The sequence below is a fragment of the Artemia franciscana genome, chromosome 15, assembly GCF_032884065.1.
Source record: "Artemia franciscana chromosome 15, ASM3288406v1, whole genome shotgun sequence".
NCBI classification, from domain to species: domain Eukaryota; kingdom Metazoa; phylum Arthropoda; class Branchiopoda; order Anostraca; family Artemiidae; genus Artemia; species Artemia franciscana.
This window is the reverse complement of record NC_088877.1, coordinates 7,442,503-7,466,385: the sequence shown is the minus strand read 5'-3', so window position 1 is coordinate 7,466,385 and position 23,883 is coordinate 7,442,503. Positions and strand designations below refer to the sequence as shown.

Here is a 23,883-nt window from a genome sequence, read left to right as displayed (position 1 = left end):
GCGTTTTAAGTTTTAATGTCGCTCCTTACTTTCAGTTAAAAAAACTCGTTTTTTTTTTATTTAATTTAATACTTAGGACAATGTTCCTTTTTATAGTTAAAACTATACACACGCTGTTATGTCAGCAGCTGTGAATGTGAATAGAAACATAAGCCACTCTGTATAAGGCGTTTTTTTCATGGCATAACTTGTGAATGAATGAATAATAAATAATTAAAATTAAATAATAATGTAATAATCACATAAGATAACCACAATTTATTCCGTGTTGAATAAATTAAAAGGTGCTCTATTCTGTGATAAGTAAAGAACGATTTTATAACTTATGAACAAGCAAAAACTAGTTATATGGCAAACCTAAAAGAGAAGGAATTAATAGGAATGGAGAAATTGATATTCAAACTAAAAACAATTGAAATGAACAAAACAAAGAAAAAGATAGCACTTGTTTATGTCTGGCTTGGTCATTTTTTTTCTTTATTCTTCTTTGATTTTAGATTATCGCTTTTATTTTTTAAGTTTTGAATTATTTATCTCTCTTTTTATTAATCAAAAAACGTTTTCCAAAAAGAGGTTCTCCGAAGAAAAGCAAAAGGAAAGAAAATTAAAAGGTAACGTTTCAAACTTAAAACTTACAGGGATTACTATGAATGAATGAAACCCGAAACGTACTGTAATTGCTGTGAATAAATAAATGAAGCCTAAAATGAGTAGAAATTACAATGAATAGTCAAATTAAACACAAAGTAGAAAAAGATACTCATATATATTAAATGGTTAATTTTAAGTTTCAAACTTAACAAGGATACAAGTATCAAGAACTTAAATTGTGTATTTTCTTTTGCCTAAAGTTTTGAGCTCCTTCATTTCCAGAGTTTTTCTTATGTACATACCAAAAGATGATGAGTCATGGAGGGTTCACTTGAAATCCTATGACAAAAGCACATAATAGAATGCAGTTTTATAGATTTAGTGCATAGAACACATAGAATGTTGCTTTATAGACGCAATTCATAGAATGTAGTTTTATAGATGCAGCTAATAGAATGTATAGAATTCAGTTTCACAGCTGCAGTTCTAAAACGCATAGAATACAGCTTTGTTGATGCAGGTCACAGAATACCGTTTTATAGATGCAGTTCCTAGAATGTATAGAATGCAGATTTACAGATGCAGTTCCAAAATATATAGAATGCAGTTTTATTGATGCACTTCACAGAATGCATAGAATACAGTTATATCTATCCCATTCAATGCAGTTATATAGATTCAGCTAATAGAATAAACGGAATGCTGTTTCACAGCTGCGGTTCTAAAATGTATAGACTGCAACTGAATTGGTGAACTTCATAATATGCATAGAATACTGTTTTATCGATGCAGTCCGTAGAATGTATAGAAAGAATTTTTATAGATGCAGTTAATTGGATGTGTAGAATGTTGTTTTACAGATGCAGTTCAAGAATGCATGAAATTAAGTGTTATTGATGCAATCCAAAGAATGATTAGAATGCTGTATTATTGATGCATTTCAGAGAATACCATTTTATAGATGTAGTTCCAAAATATATAGAATGTATTTTTTTCTGATGTACATAACAAAATGCATAGAATATAGTTGTGAAAATACTGTCCATTTGAATGCAGTTGTGTAGATCCAGCTTGTAGAATATGTAGAATGCAGTTTTATAGAACAGTCTCTAGAATGCATAAATTACTATTTTATAGATGCAATTCATTGAATATATTTTCATAGATGCATCTAATAGAATGTATAGAATGTAGTTTCACAGATGCGATTATAAACTACATAGACAACAGTTTTGTTAACGCAGCTCATAGAATGCCAAAAATACAGTTATATAGGTAAAATGTAGTCTTATAGACACAGTTCATAGAATGTATAGCTTGGATTTTTATTGATGAATATCACGACATGTTTTCTTTTAAAATTTAGGCAGTAATTTTTTTAGGCTAAAAAGACTGCAGTTCCTTATAACTGTTTGTGCAAGAGTCTCATTTTGTTTAGTGGCAAGTTTTTTTTTTTTAGAGTCTCATTTTTTTTATTTTAGTGGCAATAGAAATCCATCAAGAATAACAAACGAGATCAACTGACAAGGTGTTAGGATACGGTTAATTAGTAGAGCAAATAGATGTCTTCGTTTGAGACCCCATGCAGAATAGTTTTTGATGTTGAAAAACAAAAGCGGTGATGAAAGAACTTTAAATAAACATAGCGGGAGATTAAAATTTGCGCAAATGAAATTTTAATGTTTCCAATATTTTGTAAACAGGAAAAAAATGAATTTTTTATATTGTTCGCTAGCGTTCATCTCACAATTTACTTAACTGCCATCTTCATTCTCAAACACCACATCTGAACTTTATGGCGCTATGGCATTTATTACACACTATGGCGAGAACCATTGTAACTGACACATCAAATTTCTCCATTGTCAGTTGTGTCAGGTGCTAAGCTGCGTTGCTAGTATCTTCAACAAAAGTGACCTATTTAAACTATTAAAAAGAGGGTATCCTGAAAAGTCTTGCTGTATTTTCTTTTTTTACTCAAATTGGTATCCAAAGAAAAAAAATGCTTAAGAAATCGTTACAATATTAGAGGTTTCTCTTATAAAATTCTATTAAAATCTTTCCCCTTTTTCAGGTGACGAATCAAATTTTAATGGTTTGTAAAAACCACGTAACTGATAGAGGAAAGGATTGTTTATGGGGACTTTCATACGAAGCTGTACGCTCAAGATTAGAATCATGTCTTGCCCTGATGGCAGCATATCGACAATCTTATCATACTGCATTACCTCCGAAAAAGGCCAAGTAGGTGTCGTCCCTCCTGATATACCTACAAATAAATAGATTTATTTCCAGATTTGTGACTATGACAACTACTTTTCTATACATAAAATACCATTATAATTAAAACAAAATGAAAATAGAATTCCGTAGCTAATCTTTAATTAAGACATTTCTCTATTCAATTACGTTAACGGTCTCAATTAAATTTTACCGCAGTACCATATTTTCATTTCATTTTAATTATAAATGGACAGGTGATGTAGTCTAAGGAACAAATAGTCTCAACGATCATTTCGGATGATATTGCCAATTTCCTCTTGACGTAATGCCTCCGTCAATCAGCTTTTCTCAAAGGAAGGATGAACAGGGCAATTTAGAACAGGAATATCAAAGTTTGATCGCAAATTTATTGTCCTGCTTGCGCTCCCTTTAATAAAATCTTAGTTAGGTTTTTGGGGATTACTAAAGAAGGGTCAAAATGTCAGATATAACTTGTTGTCGAAGCAGAGGCAATATTTATTTTGTTTTTTTCACTAATTAAAAATAAAGAAACTCAAAGGACAAAATTTCTTGATATAATAAGACATAATCAATAATTCTTCAATTGAAGCCTTTCCCTAAAACTTAATACGAATTTTTCACTAGTTAAAAATAAAGAAACTCAAAGGACAAAATTTCTTGATATAATAAACCGTAATCAAGAACTCTTCAGTAGAAGCCTTTCCCTAAAACTTAATGAAAAATATATGTACTTATGTAACTCGAAACCGCTGATTTTTCTCGTTTTGAGGAAACTTGTTTGAAAATTACTAATCTTTTTCTTTGATTAATTCCATGTCAAAATTATCACTCTCAAAGCATGAAACCAAGTATATAATGTGTTATCTTTATTCCTCTTGTCAAGTATCATTAGAAAAATTACTGTTATGTTAACAGACTCAAAGCATCTTTTTCACTTCTGTGTTCATCGCTCTCAAAGCATGAAACCAAGTATATAATGTGTTATCTTAATTCCTCTTATCATGTATCATTAGAAAAATTACTGCTATGTTCAGAGACTCAAAGCATGTTTAGCACTGTTATGTTCGTCACTCTAAAAGCATGACACCAAGTATATAATGTGTTATCTTTATTCCTCTTATCAAGTATCATTAGAAAAATTACTTTTATTTTCACAGAATCAAAGCATGTTTATCACTGTATGTTCGTCCCTCTCAAAGCATGAAACCAAGTATTATCATTTGTGATTCTTATTCCTCATATCAAGCGTTATTAGAAAAACAACTGTAATGTCCACAGACTCAAAGTATGTTTATCACTGTTATGTTTGTCACTCTCAAAGCGTGAAACCAAGTATATCATTTGTGATCTCTATTCCTCATATAATGTATTACTAGAAAAATTACTGTTATGTTCACAGATACATGCAGGTCTGACACTATTGCTGGAGAGGAGACAGTCCATTTAGTCTTCCTAAAATAAATAGTGAAGAATATAATATATAGTATAATAAACAGTAACAAAATAATATCAATACCTTTTTTTAAACTGAGGGCCTGTTAAGTTAAAAACCCAGAACAACTAGTTAACCCTCCTATAAAAAAAAACAAGATTATTTTGACAACACCTTTTCTATGGGTTTTACAAACCCCTTGATAAATGCAGTAGCTATCCATTCTGCAAAGGTTCTTAAACGAGATTGTGTTAGCTAGAGGAGTATGAACTGACTTGTCCTACATTGAGTCATTGAGTCAAGGTAATCTTCTGAGATTATAAGTGACACTATGATACAAATATTCCAACTTCATTTAGGGATTTCAGTTCAAACACACTGAAAAATGTAACATTATGTCACATATTTATATCCTTATTGTATTAGATAATTGATGGAACCGACTTTATACAATGCCAACTGAAGTAGCCTACCGACCTAATCTTAGAAAAAAGGCAGACACATCTTTTTATGCGCGTAACCAGTTGTATCTTGGACAAGGGTGTCATATAAATAATTCTTGTAATTTGAGTAAGGGTTTAACTAGTTTTTTTTTACCTTAACAGGCATGGAATTTTGAAAAATTTATTTATATTATTTTGCTATTATTTTATTATTTATTGTACTGTCTATAATATTCTTTATTATTTATTTTATTTGTTTATTTAGTCTTATTCTAATATACCAAAAATGGAAAGCTTGCGTCAAATAAAGTAAACATCAGATTTTTCTCGTGCTAACTGCAGCCTATTTTTCTCTTCTCAGACTACCAAAAAATATAAAATGTACATTTTAGTGGCTGTTGTGCTTTTTTTTATAAAAGTAAATGCGTGTTTATTTTTGTTTTTATGAGTATTTGTGCTCCAAACTTTACTCTAAGAATCTTTCAAGCCACAATTGGTCATCCAAATTCTAGGTAACCCAGATGAGGATCTATGTCAGCTAGTGTTCTAAACAGAAGAAAAAACATATCTTATTTATGGCTCATTGGCAAGGGAGCCTACATTCGATGCATTAAATATTTGGTTCCACAGTTTGGTAGTCAAAAGAAATATAAATTTACCGGAACACTTCAAAATTTGCTTCCCAATTTCTTTGAAAGATTGTTTTTAGGGACTTCAGTCAATTTCTAGGGGCAATACGAACAATTGACCCCCCCTTCCCGACTCGTGACACTAGCCCTTGGTTCATGGAGGATACCCTTCCCTTCTGTTATTCATTCAAGATTGTCTATAATTTTTAGATTTTTTTTGGTCAACACATTTAATTTTAGGAAGAAAAATCTAGCTAGTTCAGTTTGCTCTGAAAAAGGCCTTTTCTATTTTCCAACTTCGGTAAGATGTAGTATTCATTCCATATTTGGAAAAATGGATCTTTTAGAAGAGCGCTTCGGAAAACTAATGACGCTTATGAACATCTTAGAAACGCATGGAGATCTTCTAGAAAATCGAATCGACGGCTTAATTGTTGAAGATGATGGTAATTATTTTGCTTACTCTTTAATTAGTTCTTATGTTTAGCTCAGTGGCTAGGTCACGGTATACGGATGTTCGGCTGAAAAATTGGGTTTTCTGATAGTTTCCATTGGACAAAGAGTTGTTAGTAGAAGCAACTTATACCTATTAGTTACATTAGATACAAGGATTTAAGATATCAATATTGCTCAAAATATGGTTAATTGCACGTAGGGTTCTAGTGATTCATAGTAATTTTCCAAACTTGTTCTTATTTAATTTCTGAACGTTTTTGATAATGTAGGTTTTGATTTTGGCTCACCATACATAAATAATTAAAACAAAATTTGCATATTAATTTTGCTTTTTTGGCTTAATGGGCCTCTCAATGTTTTGATCGGACGACTTAGAGAAAAAAGGCACGGGGAGGGGGCCTAGTTGCCCTCCAGTTTTTTGGCTACTTGAAAAGACCGTCAGAACTTATAATTTTATTTTGAACGTTTTTATTAGCAATAAATAAATATAACTTACAAATTAAATTACATAATGAAATCCTATATTCATATATTTTTATTACGTATGTGGTGGGGGTCGCTCCTTCATCAAGGCCTCGCCCCTTGCACCTATGACTGAATTTTGTTCCAATTCTTTAATTATGACCCCTGAATCACAAAAGCCGTTTAATTAGAATAATTATCTCTTTTTAAATTACTAAAAATACTTTAGCCTAAAGAGAGAAAGCACTGAGGAGGGGATTAATCCCCTCATATATAGAATCATTTCTGCCAGGTTCAAGTTTTAATGTTGCTCATTACTTTTCAGTTGAAACAACTTGTTTTTTTTATATCTGTATTTTTCCCAGCGCCCCCTTCAGGGAAATTCTCTTCCCCCATGACAAATTCCTTCATAGTGAGATTCTCTCAGGTAACCCCAAACCCCCCCCCCCTCGCCATCAGAAAAAGTAACCCCTGAAAACTTCAGTATAATTTGTCAATAACGAATTCTGGTATGTTGCGCGCTTTTCGCTATGTCTCATGCTTTTGGATACAAATTGGCAAATAATATAAAAGCAAATTATTGTGTTAAGTAATATTTTTGATATGTCTGATAGACTGAAACGGTTTGAGAGATACTCTACTGAGTTGATTAAAATTTTAAATTCAATAAATATAGGTGATGATCCAGCCCAAGACCCTCTTGTTGATAATTTACCTCGTAACAGGTATCTTTTACCTGAAGAAATTATTCCTGTTAATAATGGCCTTTTTAGACTTGCGGGTTGGAATTATTTTGGGGTGCTTTTTAGCCAAGGTTTTTTGTCTACGTTCCTTCCTGGTAATGGGATAGGAGTTATGGGGCTTTGTGAGACTTTTTTGAATGCAAATACACTGAATGCGGCAAATATTCAAGGATACCAGATACTTCAGAAAAACCGATTGAATAATCAGAAAGGAGGACTTGCATTCTACATCCATTCTTCTTTGCATTTTGAAGAAATTAAAAATTTTGACTTTCTATATGAGGAAATGCTGTTCGAATTTCTGGTTATCGAAGTCACCATAGCATCTGAGAAGGTTCTTTTATACATGTTCTACCGCACTCCTAGTTCTAGCACCAAGAAATATTTGGATAGATTTGAAGAATTTGCTAAGATGGTCAGTTCCAAGAAAAGAAAAATCATTCTCATGGGAGATTTTAACATTGACACGTCTTCAGTAAGTCATGACTCAAGTACTTCTACGGCTTCGAGTACTCTGGCTACAGACTTCCTTACGACATCATTGGCTGCTGGCTTTGTTCCATTCTTTTGGATTCCAACTCGGGCTACAAATCAAAATGCACCTATTATTCATAATCAACTTGTAAATTTCCCTGTTGGGTCATGTGACGTAATACTTACGGATGTGTCTGATCATTTTATTCTTATGAGCGTGTTTCTACGGTATTCCGGTGAAAAGGGTCAAATGAAAACATCTAGAAAGATGGGTCAAGGTTTGGTTAAGCTATTAAATGCCAAGTTATCTTGTACTGATTGGTCGCAATACTTTGAGTAAGATGACGTTGAATTTGTATCCAGGTCGCTTATTGAAATTCTTCAGAATGCTTTAAATGAAACTTGCCCTCTTGTGATGAAAAGGTGTAAAAAGTACCTGGTGCCCGTAAAGCCATGGATAACAAAAGGCTTGCTTAAGAGCATTGAGGAAAAAAATCGACTTTACCCTGAATACATAAATTCTCCCACATCAAATAATGAAACTACATTCAAATCTTGTAAAAAACATCTTACAAGACTGATAAGATGGGCGAAAAAGATTCATTTTGAGAAATTATTTCTCGAAGCTGAAGGATCTCCAGAAGAAACTGTATAATAATTAACGAGAGTCATAACAAAAGCAAAAGTCAAGGGCTGCCCAAATCAATGAGTGTATCGGATGGATTAACAGTGAATGGTAAGAAAAAGGTAGCCGATTGAATGAACCAGTACTTTGCTAGGATTGGAGAGGCCACCGTAAACAGTAATTTGAATGACTGCTTGGATGGGGAATCTGGATTTCGTGACTTTCTACCACATCCCGTCGATTCTTCCATATTTCTCTCTCCCATGACTAAAGTGGAACTCGAGAATCTGGTAAAAACCATGAAGAACTGACATTCTGAAGGAGCCCATTGCTCATCTACTTATCTACTGAAACAACCCATTGGATGCTATTCTCAAGTGCTGGTTCATCTGGTCAATCTATGCTTCAAACACGGATCTTTCCCTGAAGTGATAAAACTGCTCGAGTTAATCCCCTAAATAAAGGAGGAAACAAGCAAGATCCATCCAATTATCGACCTATTTCCATTTTGTCCGCTTTTAGCAAAGCTATTGAAGAGTGTATATATAACAGGTTGAACAGCTTTTTGAAGAAAAGAAATTTTTTCAGCCCATTTCAATTTGGATTCAGGTCTTCATACTCTACAGAAAATGCAATATTAAAGCTAACCCAGTGAATGATGCCATGGATAAAGGTCTGCTACCTGCAACAATATTTATTGACATAAAAAAAGCTTTGACACTATTTCTTATAAAATCCTACTATCTAAGCTACATAATTGCAGTGGTAGAGGACAAGCAAGTCTCCTAATTGAATATTACCTCCAGGACAGAAAACAAATATTGGATACGAATGGCTACATTTCAGATGAGGTAAACGTATCTAATGGTGTGGGGGTTCCTCAGGGGCCATACTTGGACCGCTGTTATTTCTTATCTATGTAAACGATTTCCCTCTAAGCCTAACCTGCCATAGGACTGATATGGATCTCCATTTACTGTTTGATGATGATACAGCCAACTCTACCTACGACATTGATCATCAATCTCTAAAATCAAATCTCAAATTATCACTGAGAAAGAAGCTTCAGTGGTTACATTGTAACAAATTGGTTGTCAACACTTCAATGACTCTTTTTATGGTTTTCTTTCAAGAATTTCTACTGCAGTACCAGCGTTACAAGAAGTTGAAGTCACATTTGGAGGTCGAGTAATAAAAATAAATAGAGTGCGAACAACTTGGTATCTTGGAGTCATTGTTGATCAGAATTTAAGCTGGAAAGCTCATACCATTAGCCTAACGCTCAAGTTAGTAAGGAACGTAGGTGTAATGCATCGTCTTAAATTTTCCTTCCTTTTTGTGCTTTAAACCCAATCTATTTTTCTTTTTTTCATTCGTATATTAATTATTTTTCTATTATTTATTTGAGTACGTAATATCATTTCCGTTAGACAAATTTTAGCTCTTCAATGTAGGCCTATGCTTTTCCGTGTCCGTTATCTAAAGGAAATGGAACCAGATTGTTTTAATTAATTTTTTTCCAGGCCCTCCCTCAGTCGGACCATATAATACTTTTTGTCCTTTAAGTAAGCTTTCTGTGCCTTTCAGTGTTACCGAACAGTCTAGATTTTTGCCTAAAATATTATAACAAATTGTTGGAACACATGTGAATCTTTTTTGATCAGAGTCTATCGCTATTAACATTCAAAACTAAAATCAAAGCTCTGCTAGTTAGTAAATATTAATTTGTGAGTAGCTCCCGGCCGTTAAGCTATCGGATAAATAATGACAATAATTTTAATAAGTGTTTTTTGGCATTTATTTTTTGGTGTGAGATAGAGTGAGAAGTGTGATGACATCCGTTTCTTCTGGGTTTGTTTGTATTGTCGCTCGACTTTTGAGCCATTTTCCCTGCCGGGGATGTTATGTGAATAGTTTCAAATATGTATAGTTAAAGAATAATAAAGAACTTGAATACCATATGTAAACAATGGGCGAAGTCCATAACTTGCAGCTCTTCACTAGAGGACTGTGGGTAATTAAGTCGTCCTCAAAGACATTTTTATTAGATTTTCAACTATTCTGATCAAAATTGAGATCTCAAAATTTTGATCCGGTGACTTTGGGAAAAAATGAGCGTGGGAGGCTGCCTAGTTGCCATCCAATTTTTCTGGTCACTTAAAAAGGTCAATTTTAATTTCCATTAGAATGAACCCTCTCTTGACATTCTAGTACCACTGGGTTGATAAGATAACCCCTGGAAAAAAAATGGGTAAACACGCTTCCTATTTTCAAATCGTGTCACTTTTCTCAGGCTTGTAACTTTGGATGGGTAAGACTAAACTGGATGAAACTTATTTATTTAAAATAAGCATAAAATCTAATTCTTTTGATGAATATAATGGTATCAAAATTCCTTTTTTTAGTTTCAGTTACTATTGAGCCAGCTCGCTCCTTAATATAGTTCGTTACCATGAACTATTTGAAAAGAAAAGGATCGCATTAGCGTCTTTTGCCTCTAATTTTGCATACCTTTGTCGTTTCCAACTTTCAAAACTTTACAATGTTCTAACTGTGCCTCATCTTCTTGATTTGTCTCCAATGTGGCAATTACACCCTGCCTCAAAATAAAAACTTGTTCATCAAATTTATTTTAAGTTTGCTAAATATGCCACCATTGACTAGTTATTTTAGCTTGTCCAAAAAGTTAAAACTTATTTTACTAGCTACACTTATAAAAAAAAGATTTGAGAATTTTAATCCTAATTGTTCTTTTTTATTCCTGTGAGTACAAAGATTTCTTATTCTGTGTTCATTGTATAGTTTTTCGTTTATGTGATCCTGTGAGCGCAAGTATTGGTTATTTTGTGTTCATTGTACAGTTTTTTTGTTTAGGTATTTTTTCCATTTCTTTCGCTTTTATTTTTCCTTATGATACGCTCTGTCACTGAGGGCCTCTGCGTCCTTTTTTTGTTTCGACAGGTTATAAATATATTGAGTTTAACAGCAATGCAACTATAAAAACATAGTGTGCTGCTAGTAATACTTACACAGTGTGTAAATGTTTGATGCGAAAACTCCCTATTATATTTATGAAGAAACACTTACCAAAATATTTGACAATCTTTGAGATGAGGCGTGCAAGGTTTACTTACGGTCTGTTGTCTAATTGTGCTGAACTCTGCATGTCTTGACTCAAGATCTCATAGAACAATTATCCTTCCCTCGTACTTCAGAGAAAAAAAAACAGATATTATTCATGACCCAGGGGGAAGGGTAGTTATTTATTGGGTAATTTTTTCCTATAGTTTGATTTTCATTCCATTTTTATTTTGTTCTTGAACAGCTGTATAATGGCTGAATTCTACTTTAAATACTGCTGTTACCTTATCAACTACTTTAGCTGATAAAGAAATGATCTATTCTATCATTTTCAAAATAGATTTGTGTAAATCAAAGAAATTATATTGGCTGAGGTTTTTTTTAACCTTTCGGCGAAAGCAAGCGTCGAAGCAAACAAACGAGCCAAAAACGCTCACCGACACACAACACACCAACAACGTACTTTGCAATACAAACAAATATATTATTGAAAATCATTCTTACAAAAAAATTATAGAATCTGATTACTTTAGTACCAGTAATCTTCCTTACATTTATATCTTTACTTAAATATATTATTACTTCATTTTTATGTACTATTTACTAGTTTCTTTGTTATGTTTTTTTTTTCATTTTACTCTGTTCTTATGATTTTCTGTTTTTCTTTATTCTTGAAATAATCCTGATTTATTTTCGTTAAAATGTTAAAATTTTCGGCTGTTTAGAGAAGGTGAGCTTTTCGATCAACAACAAATAAATAAAACAAAGGCAGACTTTCTGCTTTCTGTCAATTTTGAACGGTCTTATAGCCACACTGATAACCTCAACATTACATTTCTATCATTTGTCATTTCTTTTTCATTATTTGTCATTATCATTTATCATTTTATCATTTGTCATTATCATTTATCATTACATTTCTTTTTCTAACATTACATTTCATATTTCTATCATTACATTTCTATCATTTGTAAAAAACTGATGTAAGCTTGATAATTTTGCTATATTGAACAAGGAAATTTGAAGGAATTTCAGTTTCATGTTTCTTTTTGCTATTTTCAGTTTCAAATGATCTTCTTCGTCGGTATAATGCTGCTTTGAAAGATATCACTGATCGTCCATACGACTATTTGGACTTCCGGTTGAAATGTTTTGATCATCACTTTAGTGAATTTAAAAACAAACTACAAGAAATTAGGTCACATATCAGCGATTGTGTTGAGAAAACAATTTCCGAAATTTGGAATACGACAGCTTATGATAGGTATTATTTCTTTAATTCGTTCACTAAGGTCCTCTATTAGTTTCTATTATGTCTTTTATGGGGTCCTAAATCATGTGCTCTGGACACTAGTTTAAACGCAAAAAACAGTACAGGGTTACGGTGTAGGCTCTCTAATCCCTTCTAAATTTTTAGCCTTCGCCGGATATAGCAAAATACGAATAATAATAAACAACTTAGAACATCACATTTTTCTTCGTTATTGTGTGTGTTGTAGTTGGAAAATAAGCTTAAAAAAGGGAGGGATGAAAGAAAGTTATGCACATAACTTCATAACTTCATCGACATCTTTCATGGATCTCTCTCAAATAGTCTCCTGGTCTTAACTTAGCGGTTTCCTACTTTATCTTTGCTGTGTGCCTTTATTCTTTCTTCTATGAATTTTAAGACGGTTAGGTAAATGGGCCAAATGTGCTATGTAGGGTTACATTTGAACCTTTGCTGTATAAGAATAATATAGTAATTGCCGATTGTGCCCCACCTTGACCAAACCATCAATTTATTCCCTTTTCAATTGAATTCACACCAGTTTAAATGCAAATTTTTGACATTTTAAAAATTTCCCGTCATGAACCTTAGGATCAAAACAGGTTTTGTGAAATAAGAATTTCATATATGTTTTATTTTTTATGTACTACTGATAAATGGAATAAATTAATAGGATTAAATATTTAGTCAATATAAATATCTAGATAATTATTTTTATCTTTTCCTTTTCTCTCAATAACCTTTAAAATCATACCTTTATCTAAATTTAATTTCTTTTCAAAATCAGCTGCTGTAGAATCAAATCGTTTTGGTGCAAAAATGTCATCCACTTTGCCTTTAAAATTAATAGCAATAACGAGTTTATTTCTGTATTTATTTTTACTCATTCCATTTCATTAATTTTATATTCAATTCCAAGATCCAAGTCTACTTTTCTAACAGTTTGATTATTATTATGTTCAAACATCAAAAATAAAAATAAAATAAAAGTTGATAACATCCAGTGGAAGGGACTCTGCTAGAAATTTCAAATTTATTAAATTATTTTCAAATACTATTTAAACATATTTAAATATTATATTATACACAAGGAAAAATTTTTAATTTTTTCCGTAATTAATTTTCTCGTTTGATACGCCTGATTTATAGTTGGTAGGTAGGTAGGTAGGTATGCGTTTATTTCATCCAAAAAGACTAATAAAATTGTACTTACAATAAACAATATGCTGCTCAATTTAGGGAGCTTAAATGTCCCTGTTCAGCAGCGAAACAACAACATATAAATGATTACTATTCATTCAAAATCAAAGAAATACGCAAAGAAAAAAAAACAATTAAAAATACAGACGAAACACTACGCAATTTCTAAGCAGCGATCACTCATCTTAAAAAAAAGGGATAAATTTATAATTTATTCAAAAAATATTTTTTTTATTCTTCCTTTAAATTACTAAGGTTTTCAGACCACATAACACTCTCTGGAATTGAGATCCAAATATCAACACCTAAATGTTTAATCATAAACCCAGGTTGCGTTGTATGCCTGACTTCACTAGTCAACGGTTCAGAGTTCCAAGTAGAATAGTCGTGATAATTCTTCTAAAATATTGAGGAGACAGTCCATTTAAAACCTGGTATATTAAAATTACGATCTGCTGAGACTTGATAAAATCAATATTCAAAATATTTAAATTTCTAAAACAATCTCTAGTACTACCACACGCACTCACCCAAACTTCTAATTGCCTTATTCTATATGATCTGGACCCTTTTTACATGACTAAAAGATTACGTACATACAAAGAACAACCATACGCTAAATAAGGATGAAAAATTAATAATAAATTACTTTTAGAAAGTCGATTAAAATCAACGGTATCAAATGCTTTTCTAAAATCTATGAACACAGCAAGAGGGATGAGATTCCTTTCCAGAGCACTATTAACGCACTCCATCAGATGGTATGCCGCATGAAAAGTTGAATGTTTAGTTCTGAAACCGAACTGCGACTCACTTAATATTCCGAGCTTGTCTAAATATTCATACAGCCGTCGATGTACTATTTTCTCGTATATCTTTGAGAATAGTGGTAACAAGATTATAGGTCACCAGTTCGTCATATCTTGCTTATTGCCTGATTTGAACAGTGGTAGGACCTTTGCTTGTTTAAGTGAGTCAGGGAATTGGCCGACTTCAAGCGACATGTTAACAAGGTAAAGACATGGTAGTAGATACAATGAAAATACTTTGAACGCTTTCATATTCAAACCGTCGATACCAGCATTTGGCTTTATATTCTTCACAATTTACAATTTTATTTTCAAAATTTTTATACATTTATGTTTTTCTGAGGACAGCCTTTGGACATAGGGCCAAAATATTCAATCAATTTAGAATTCCACTGTGTTATGAAAAGAATTCCCTTTTTTTTATGTTTAAGATGTATTACTCATAAATATTATTATCTTCATAATATGATAGTACCCATATTACGATGAAATACTATGCCTGATCTTGATCGAAGGTTCTGTTGCAGAATTTTATCGAAAAGACGTCGACTTGAATCTTTGATTCCTTTTCGAGAGTCAGAATCCAGCATTGTTAAGAAAGTTGTTTTCAGATTTGAGAACGATCTTCGAAAAATTGAAAAAGGAATGAAGAAAATGCCTGGAAAGCCAGCCAAGTTCACAAAGCATACAGGTAAGCTCGAAGGGATCGGATCAGTTCAGAAGGAATTTATCATTAATGACACAAATCACTTATTATTGTTTGCGTTCCAAAACAACTGATAATATAAAAAATTGGTCAATTCTTATAAGCACAGAAAGAACTAAAATTATTAACGTGTTTTGATTAATATGAGTAAATAGGGAGTAGAATTTGGTGTTTTCATAATTTTACGTTGAAGGTTCAAAAAAATAATTATACTAAAAGAAAAACAACGTTTGGGTGACTGGCTTTTTTCTGATATCAATGATGAAAAGATTAGGAAAAACAAACAGATAAAGCCGGATGCCAAATCATAGTTTTGAGTAAAAGATTCAGATTATTCTGGTCTTTTTCTGACACTTAGTTTTTGGTTTAACACAAATGGTATCGGCGAATTCCCAGAATAAAGTAGTTTGTAAGTTAAAAACCGTCTGAAACGCGAAAAAAGAAAACAAGAAATGCCTAGTGCCTAATACATCACCAAGGTTAATTAAAAAATTTTATTCAGGCCAATTAAAACGAAAGACAATGGCCAGTTTGGCTTCAGAATATTTTTCTTAACACAAATATTAAATTTTCGCGTCCCATTATTTGTAATTTTATGTACAAGGGGCACTCTTAAAAATAAAATAAAAAATAGATCTTTCCGTTTATAAGTTAAACCTCAAATTCACAAAAATTTTAACTCACTATGCTGATTTATTCCTAGTATTTTACCAGCAAACTGTTTTATCAGAATATTTGGGACTACTTTTACTGCTTTGTAGCTCAGCAGCTTGCAGCCAGCCATACTACCCCACAACCATAATTATCCTTTCTTTTCACACTCTTTTCTTGTTTACTGTTTATTTTCATATATTTATCTAGAGCATTAATGTTTTGGTTTTTCTCTCTTAATAATAGGAAAAATATGTTGGCTTATGCATTTAATTCGATCATTAGATGAAGATTCGGCAGCGCTATCGAAGAACTTTTCAGATGAAATTCCTGAAGTTGACACTGCACTGAAAAAGGCAGAAGCGTTACGGAACAAACTAATTGATGCTATGGATGGATTGACGCTCAATTGGTATCCTCTAAAGGTTTGTAATATTGAGCTATTTCCTTTGTAAAAACTAAAATAATTCTTAATGCTAAACCTAATTGCTGAAACAAAAAAAAAATTGGGTATATTATATATACTTTATTCCGTTTAAACCATTTATCTTTCTTATACATATATTTGAGGTAGAGGCTTCGCACATGGGGATTCGGGCACCCCCTTCCCGCAGTGTGTTTGTCAAGTCAGTTGAAAAAGGCCAGTACGGGCTTCGCATATGGATATTCGGACACGTCCCCTTCCACAGTGTCTTTGCCCAATCAGTAGGCAAAGTCCCGCTTAGGAATGGTTGAACCGTGATGGTAAAATTCTTCAAAGATTTTGCCTTTGTTTTACCAGTTTCTAGCCCAGCCTTAGCGAATTCTCAGTCTCAATTTGAAAAAATATTAGCCGATTGGTAAAAGTGGCTGGCGCTCTTGAGATCCATGCATTTTCCAAATCTTGCCATTCCTCGAATTCGCTGTTCAAACTGCAAAAGCTGCTTTTTTTTAGTATAAATCAAAATGAAATATAGTTCATCTGGCTGGACACTTTGTCTATCTTCCCACCCATTTAACTAAAAACCTTTAGCGCAGGAGACAGTACGTTTATGCCCGTGACATGAAAACCAAATTGGGTTTTTAAAAGCCAGATTACCGTCTCCGTAATTCAGTCATCGATGTTCCATCAGTCTTAACGATAGATAGCTGTTCTGGTTTTTAGTCAATACACCAACTATTTTCCTTATAAAAATTGTTTCCTGATTTTTACCAAAAGGGATTGAAAGCTGGTGCTCTTTGGCACTTTTGTGTGTCTAGTGGTACAGACAGGGTAGTTAAACCTTGTATAGGGCTCTTAAAACCGGTCTACGGCAGCATAATATTTTTAGGCGAAGTATCTTTGACTATTAGAAGTTTTTTTTTAATTGTGTTGCGCAAAACCGGAAGATGTAGTTGAAATTTCTGTAGTTTTGAAGGAGAGCAGAAATGAGGCTCTATAGACTTTTATGAAATCAAGGGCTGTAAGATTAGTTTTGAGGCTTTATGTTTTTATCAGTATAAAATAAGGCTCTAATTTAGTTCTTATTGTTAATTTTTATTTTTACCAAAAGTTTGGCCTCAGCTACTGATTTTGGTTCAGGCTGCAAAACATGTAGCAAAAAGCTAAATAGAGATACTGTTAATATGATAGGGAAATGTTAATCGTTTATTATAATTTGCACAATTAAAAAAATAAATTATGCAAACTAAAAATAATACTTATTTTGATTTTTGATCAGTCCAAAAAAAAAAAAAATGCAAACTAAAAAGAAGAATTATTGTTAGTTTTGATCTTACATTACCACCTTTGGTAGAAACAAACTCAGAATTTGCCTAAGAAACAATCAGATGGTTTGACACTGAAACTTAAAAAAAAAAAATAGTGGACGTGGTCGAATTAGCTTCTGTACAAATCATATAATTTTTGATTCTAGCCAAGTTAACGTACCTCAAAGGATGCATATTTTTTCATACATTTAGTTTTTAGGTCATTCTTCTGGTAAATAACCTATTCATTTCCTTAGACTGGAAATGGCTGGCAAACGAATTGGTTAATGTCAAGACAAAGTGGCATTCAGAGAAAAAATTTCTGAGCTACATTTCCTACTTTTTTCTGCAAAGTAACAACCGGAGATTCTTGGTTTGTACGAGAATGGTAGTTACGAAACTTTGCAAATTTTTCAAAAATAACTTTTTGGATGTTTAATGGAGTGTTTTTGTAACTTTTCAGTTTAAAGACTATATTTATAGCGCAATTTCTTGCTAATAATTTGTTAATTATGGTTGAAATTCGGTTATGATTTCGTGATTTACACGGTTTTTCACTATTCAGTTTCTTGATTTGCCAAGTAACTATGAAGCTTTCAGTAATGTCCATGCATGCATAAGTAAATGGAAAAAAATTAAAATTTATCTGCTACATATTAATCCCCACACGGTTTTACAAAAGCAGAGTAAATAAAAAGAAAGAGAAAAATAATCAAAAATACAAAATAACCAGAGATATAAATCATTGAAAAACGGAAAAAAGAAACAAAAACAGGAGAAAATGAGCGTAATTACGGGAAAAGGCAGATTAGACGGTTAAACGGAACAAGACTTAATGAATTGTTGGTAGTGGTAGTAGTTTTGAAAAAAAAAATGCACATACCCTATAATTTCAATTTTTCTTTTTTAGATGCGGCAATTTGAAGAATTGATGGGATCTGCAATTTTCGTTGAAACATCTGGTGTTTGGAAAACAAACATATCAAAAGAAGTTCAAAAAGGGATTATTGAGACTCGTATTGCTATTCGAAATAATATCAACATAGATCCTTTTAGTAGTTTGGTTTTTAATAAAATGAAACCTATTTTGAAGAACCAAAGAAAATTTGAGGTAATAAATTGTTAATATAAGTAAAGCTTTTAAACTTATTCTATTCTAGACGGAATTCTGCAAAAATGAAGTGAAGGAAAATCTGCGTTAGATGAGTAATTATCAAACAGTTCGTGGTAACGAACTGTAGTAAGGAGCGACCCGGCTCAATAGCAAACGAAACTTTAAAAAACGGAATTTTGATACTAATAGATACACCAAAAGAATCAGATTTTTATGCATATTTTAGATATATAAGTGTCATTAAATTTAATCTTACTCATCAAAAGCTACGAGCCTGAGAGAATTTTCATTGTTTTGGAAACTAGGGAGAAACACCCCCTAAAAGCTATAGGATCTGAACGAAAATCACACCATCGCATTCAGCGTATCAAAGAACCCTACTGTAAAAGTTCCAAGCTCCTATCTACACATATGTGGAACTTAAGAAACACGTATAGTATTTTTTGCCAGAAGACCGATCACGGATACGTGTTTATTTGTTTGTTTGTTTGTTTTTGTTTTTTTTTTTTTTCCCAAGGGTGATCGTATCGACCAAGTGGTCCTGGAATTTCGCAGGAGGGCTCATTCTAACTAAAATTTAAAGTTTTAGTGCCCTTTTTAAGTGACCAAAAAAATTGGAGGTCACCTAAGCCCACTCCCACACTTATTTTTTCCCAAAGTCAACGGATAAAGATTTTGAGATAGTCATTTTGTTCAACATAATCGAAATACATAATAAGTATGCCATTGGGGCTGACTTTCTCCCCCACAGTCCCCGGGGGAGGGGCTGCAAGTTACAAACTTGACCTTTACAAACTTGAAGCTTTAACATACAGTAATGGTTATTTGGAAGTGTACAGACCTTTTCCGGGAGATTTTTTGGTTGGGGAAGGAAAGGGGGGTTAAGGGGAGGGGCTACGTAGGAGGATCCTCCCTTGGAGGAATTTTTCATGGGAGAAGAGAAATTCCATGAAGGGGGTGCAGGATTTTCTACCACAATTAAAAAAAAATATATGATAAAGTTATTTCCACTGAAAGTAAGGACCAGCATTAAAACTTAAAACGAACAGAAATTTTTAAGCATACGGGGGGGTCATCTCTTCCTAAATACCTCGCTCTTTACGCTAAAGTATTTTTAGTAATTTCAACTATTTATTCTACAGCCTTTGTGATTCAGGGGTCAATCTTAAAGAATTGAGACAAAATTAAAGCTTTGGTGTAAAGACCTAGGTATTAACGAGGGGGCAAACCCCTTCATATACATAATAAAAACATACGAATATGGAAGTTCGTTACGTAAGTTAATTTGTAAGTTACGTATATTTTTTAATAATAAAAACGTTCGTTCAAAATTAAAATTCTAGTTCCTTTTTAAGAAAGAAAAAAATTGGAGGGCAACTAGGCGTCCTCCCCCACCTTTTTCTCAAAATCGTTTGATCAAAACTAAGAGAAAGCCATTTAGCAAAAAAATTTAGTATGCAAATTTCGTTTTAATTATTCATTTGCGGAGAGCCAGAATCAAACATGCATTAATTTAAAAACGCTATTTACTGTTTTATAAAGTAGAATTGAGAGAAAGAGTCAAACTTTAGCGTAAAGAGTGGGACGTTGAGGAGGGAACAGCCCCTTTCATAAACGGAGTAATTTCCGTTCGTTTTAAGTTTAAATGTCGCTCCTTACTTTTTTATTTAATTCCATAAAGAGCTGACAGGACTGCATGAGTTCAAAAATCTGAAAATGACGAAAAGATTCATATGTTTAAAATTAAAAAATCCCTTAGTCGTACTTATATTTATATTTACTTTTCCTTATTATTATTTTGTTTTCTTGTATTTTATTTCGTTTTATATTTACTAGTTTTCTTTTTCATTTTTGTATCTTATTTTATACTTTCTATTTTATGGTATTTTTAGGTCCCTCATACGGTCCAATAGATATGAAAGTGAAACTATTACGAAAGCTGATAATTAGTTTAAGCTGAATTTTGCTTTATAAATTGTATGTATATATATATATATATATATATATATATATATATATATATATATATATATATATATATATATATATATATATATATATATATATATATATATATATATAATTTAACAGATGCTTATTTATATTTTCCGTTAATTAAGTATAGTTGTATATTTAATATCCTTTTTGGTGAATTAAAAGATTAAAATCACTGTCTCCCCCTCCGTCAGTGACTCTGCTCTTTAAAATCTTTGAAGCGGAGACAGTAAAGGATTGGCACTTTTACGAGGGAGGGGGTTGAACGGACGAAGTTGGCTCTTAAAAAGTCATTCATTTCCTATAAGTTTCTTATAATTGGATTTTCTTTTGGTTCTTCGTCAAACTCGGGCAGGGGTTAAACCAGAAAGCTGATGTTTGTACTAATTTAATTGACTTTTTTTCTTATTTATTTTCTCAGAAAGTGCCGATGTCCTTGTCAATTTTTATATTTTTCAGATTTTGTTGTGGAGACATTCTACTTTGACAAAGACGATAGAAGCTGAGCTGCAGCCAATGCTAGCGCTGCATATTGAGCATTTGTCTCAATGTCTGAAAATCGGATCCGCATCAGTGTGGTGGTCCACACCAAGTAATATTTTGGATGAATATTGTGAAAAGTTTGGAAAGTGCCTTAATGATTTTGACCTCCTTTTGAAAAGGTATATATTTTTTGCTTGGTCTTTCACCTGTCAACAGTTCGGAAATTGTTTGCACTGTTAGTTGATGGCGCCACTGATGTTGTGTCAAATAAGGCTTCCCTATTATAGTTTCAGGGCTGACAACTCTGTTTTGGACAAAGCATGGCTCCTGCAATTTACTTCTTTGTTTCTATCTTTATTTTTTTTTTCTTCCTTTATTCTTTCTCTTAATGATTCTTACCTTTTGTGGGATGAAAGATGGTTTATACTTAACCTCTTGTTCTGACGTACCACTTGCCAAAAGACAAATTACTATAAAACTAATAACAATAATAAATGAATCAGAAACACGAATTTAATGAAATAAGGAAAAAAGATTTTGGGGAAATATTTTGAAGGGCTTTTTGATGTTTTACTTGTCCCTGTAAAAAACACTCAGCAACTGAAACGTCGACTCGACGTCCTATGCGCCAGCAATGGCTCAGTAGGATCTTTATCCTTTTTGATGTTCTTCAAAATAGAAAAAAACAGCGGGTGATATTGTAAATTATAGGAAATGCAAGACAGCAATAGAAATAAGGAAACCTGGGATTCCTAATTATATCCTTTTGATGATATGGGAAATGGTGTATGGGAGAATAGTTTTACTGATAGTTTTAAACTTTAAGTGCCTATGAATTAAAAATCAAAATTGCCAATACTTGACCAGAAAAACCGAAAAATCAGAAAAGTTAAATATTCTTGACAGCGATAAATGTTCTTATAGGATTAATTCAAATATGACCTTGTCTTATTGAATAAACATACTATTGTTTTCTATAGCTTTTGATCTTCATTGAAGCTTTTAATGCAATCTATCTTGTATCTGTTTATATTTATTTTCCCCTGACTATTTGCTTTTTTTCTTTAGATATGTTCTATTAGTTTTTATTAATTTCTATTCAATCTTTATTCTAAATCTTACGTAGTTAGTGATTTCACATCCTCCTTCACACTACAGAATCTTCTAATCCTTAACCTGCTCTATTATTAGTATAATGGACGCTGGTGGGGGGAAGGAAACATCTCTTGGAGACAAACATTGTGAAATATCAGTGCTTAGTTTTTCAAAAGCAAAGTTCCTTGCAGCGATCCCCCCCCCTCATGATAAGTATAAATATAGGAAGTAAGCACACGAAAACAAGAAGAAATTCTTGGAAAAATGAAATAAAGAATTCCTTTATCAGCTTGTGAAGAAATGAGTCATATTATGAATAAAGAACAGAGTATGCTAGACCACGTACTCTATTCTTATTCAACATATTCCATTTTTGAACTGGAAAAAGAAAATAATATTCTAGATGAAAGCTGCTTAAAGTCAAAAAGAAAAACTAAAAAGATTCTTTTCGTAGATTTTGAATTATATTTAAATGTATAATTTATATATAACCTTTAAAGAAAGCTCATAAAGTTAATTATTATTGCCTTCTCAACAACTTGGCTATCCTCTAACCATGGGGTACGTTTGCAACATCTGTGTTAAACTCCTACCCATAAAATATATGCGTAAGTTGCTTATTTCTATTTTGATGGGGGGAGCTAACAATTGTTTAACGGATTAATCTTGCGTTTGCTAATGGAGTTTTATTTTTAAGTACAAATGACTATGAATTTCTTTACTTTTTCATTTTATATGTCTTTTTTTCTGTAATAAATCAGTAAATATGTTAGTTTTAGTGGTATTTTTCTTTTCACCTTGCACTTTACTAATTCAACTTTAGTTGCATATTTTTGTCCACAGGTCAAGGATCCTCGCTTACCTTACTTCTTTGTTGCTTTATCAATAAATATAACTTGTTTGTTTATTGCTTCTTATGATTTAATGTTAAAGTGAAATTTTGTTTTCTATAGTTTTTTTTTTTAACTTTACCTTGTAAAATCTTTGCAGAGAAGATGAATTGTAAATTTTTTAATATCCTACTGCTAGTCGCAGCAAATTACAGTTCCAAGGCAGGAGGGGATTAGTGCCTACCACTTTTCATGTTTGAATCTACTTGTTTATCTTCCTCTTCTTTTTGAAGTTCTCAGTTTCAGATTCTCAGTCGCATATATGGAGTATTAACTTATAAACTTCCACGTATTTTTTTACCTTCTATAAAAAGGATCATATTTTCTAGAAGTTGTAGGAAAAGTTGTTTTCCATATTGTTAAAAATTTTCCATATTTTATAAAATTTTATAAAATTATTTTATAGAAAATAATTTTCTATAAAAAGGATCATATTTTCTAGAAGTTGTGGGAAAAGCTGTTTTCCATATTGTTAAAAATTTTCCATATTGTTAAGGGAATATTCAAAAAATTTATGTTTTAAAATTTAACATTTATATATTTCGTATTGAACAAAAAATAATTATTCATATAGGCAAAGTAGCATTTATGTTGTTAGAAAAAAAAAAAGGGTGCTAGTGGACACAGTCTTGACAACACAGTCTTGAGTGTAAATGTAAATAATTAATTCGGTAGTGTGTTCTGGCCTCTAGGGGTATGATTTTATTAGTATTGTTGGATTTGTTTGTTGGAAGGCTTGTGGTGCCGATTAGGTCGTACTAT

At 32.2% G+C, this 23,883-nt stretch overlaps 1 protein-coding gene across 1 annotated transcript; it reads left to right on the top strand.

The window, feature by feature from the left end:
• The first annotated feature begins 2,498 nt into the window (after window positions 1-2,498).
• On the top strand, window positions 2,499-16,407 carry LOC136035999 (uncharacterized). Its single transcript, XM_065717916.1, has 5 exons — window positions 2,499-2,835; window positions 5,580-5,785; window positions 12,243-12,444; window positions 14,987-15,150; window positions 16,063-16,407. Exons 1-5 carry the CDS (start codon window positions 2,684-2,686, stop codon window positions 16,269-16,271), a joined length of 933 nt encoding a protein of 310 aa, XP_065573988.1. The 5' UTR covers window positions 2,499-2,683; the 3' UTR covers window positions 16,272-16,407.
• The last annotated feature ends 7,476 nt before the right edge of the window (window positions 16,408-23,883 follow it).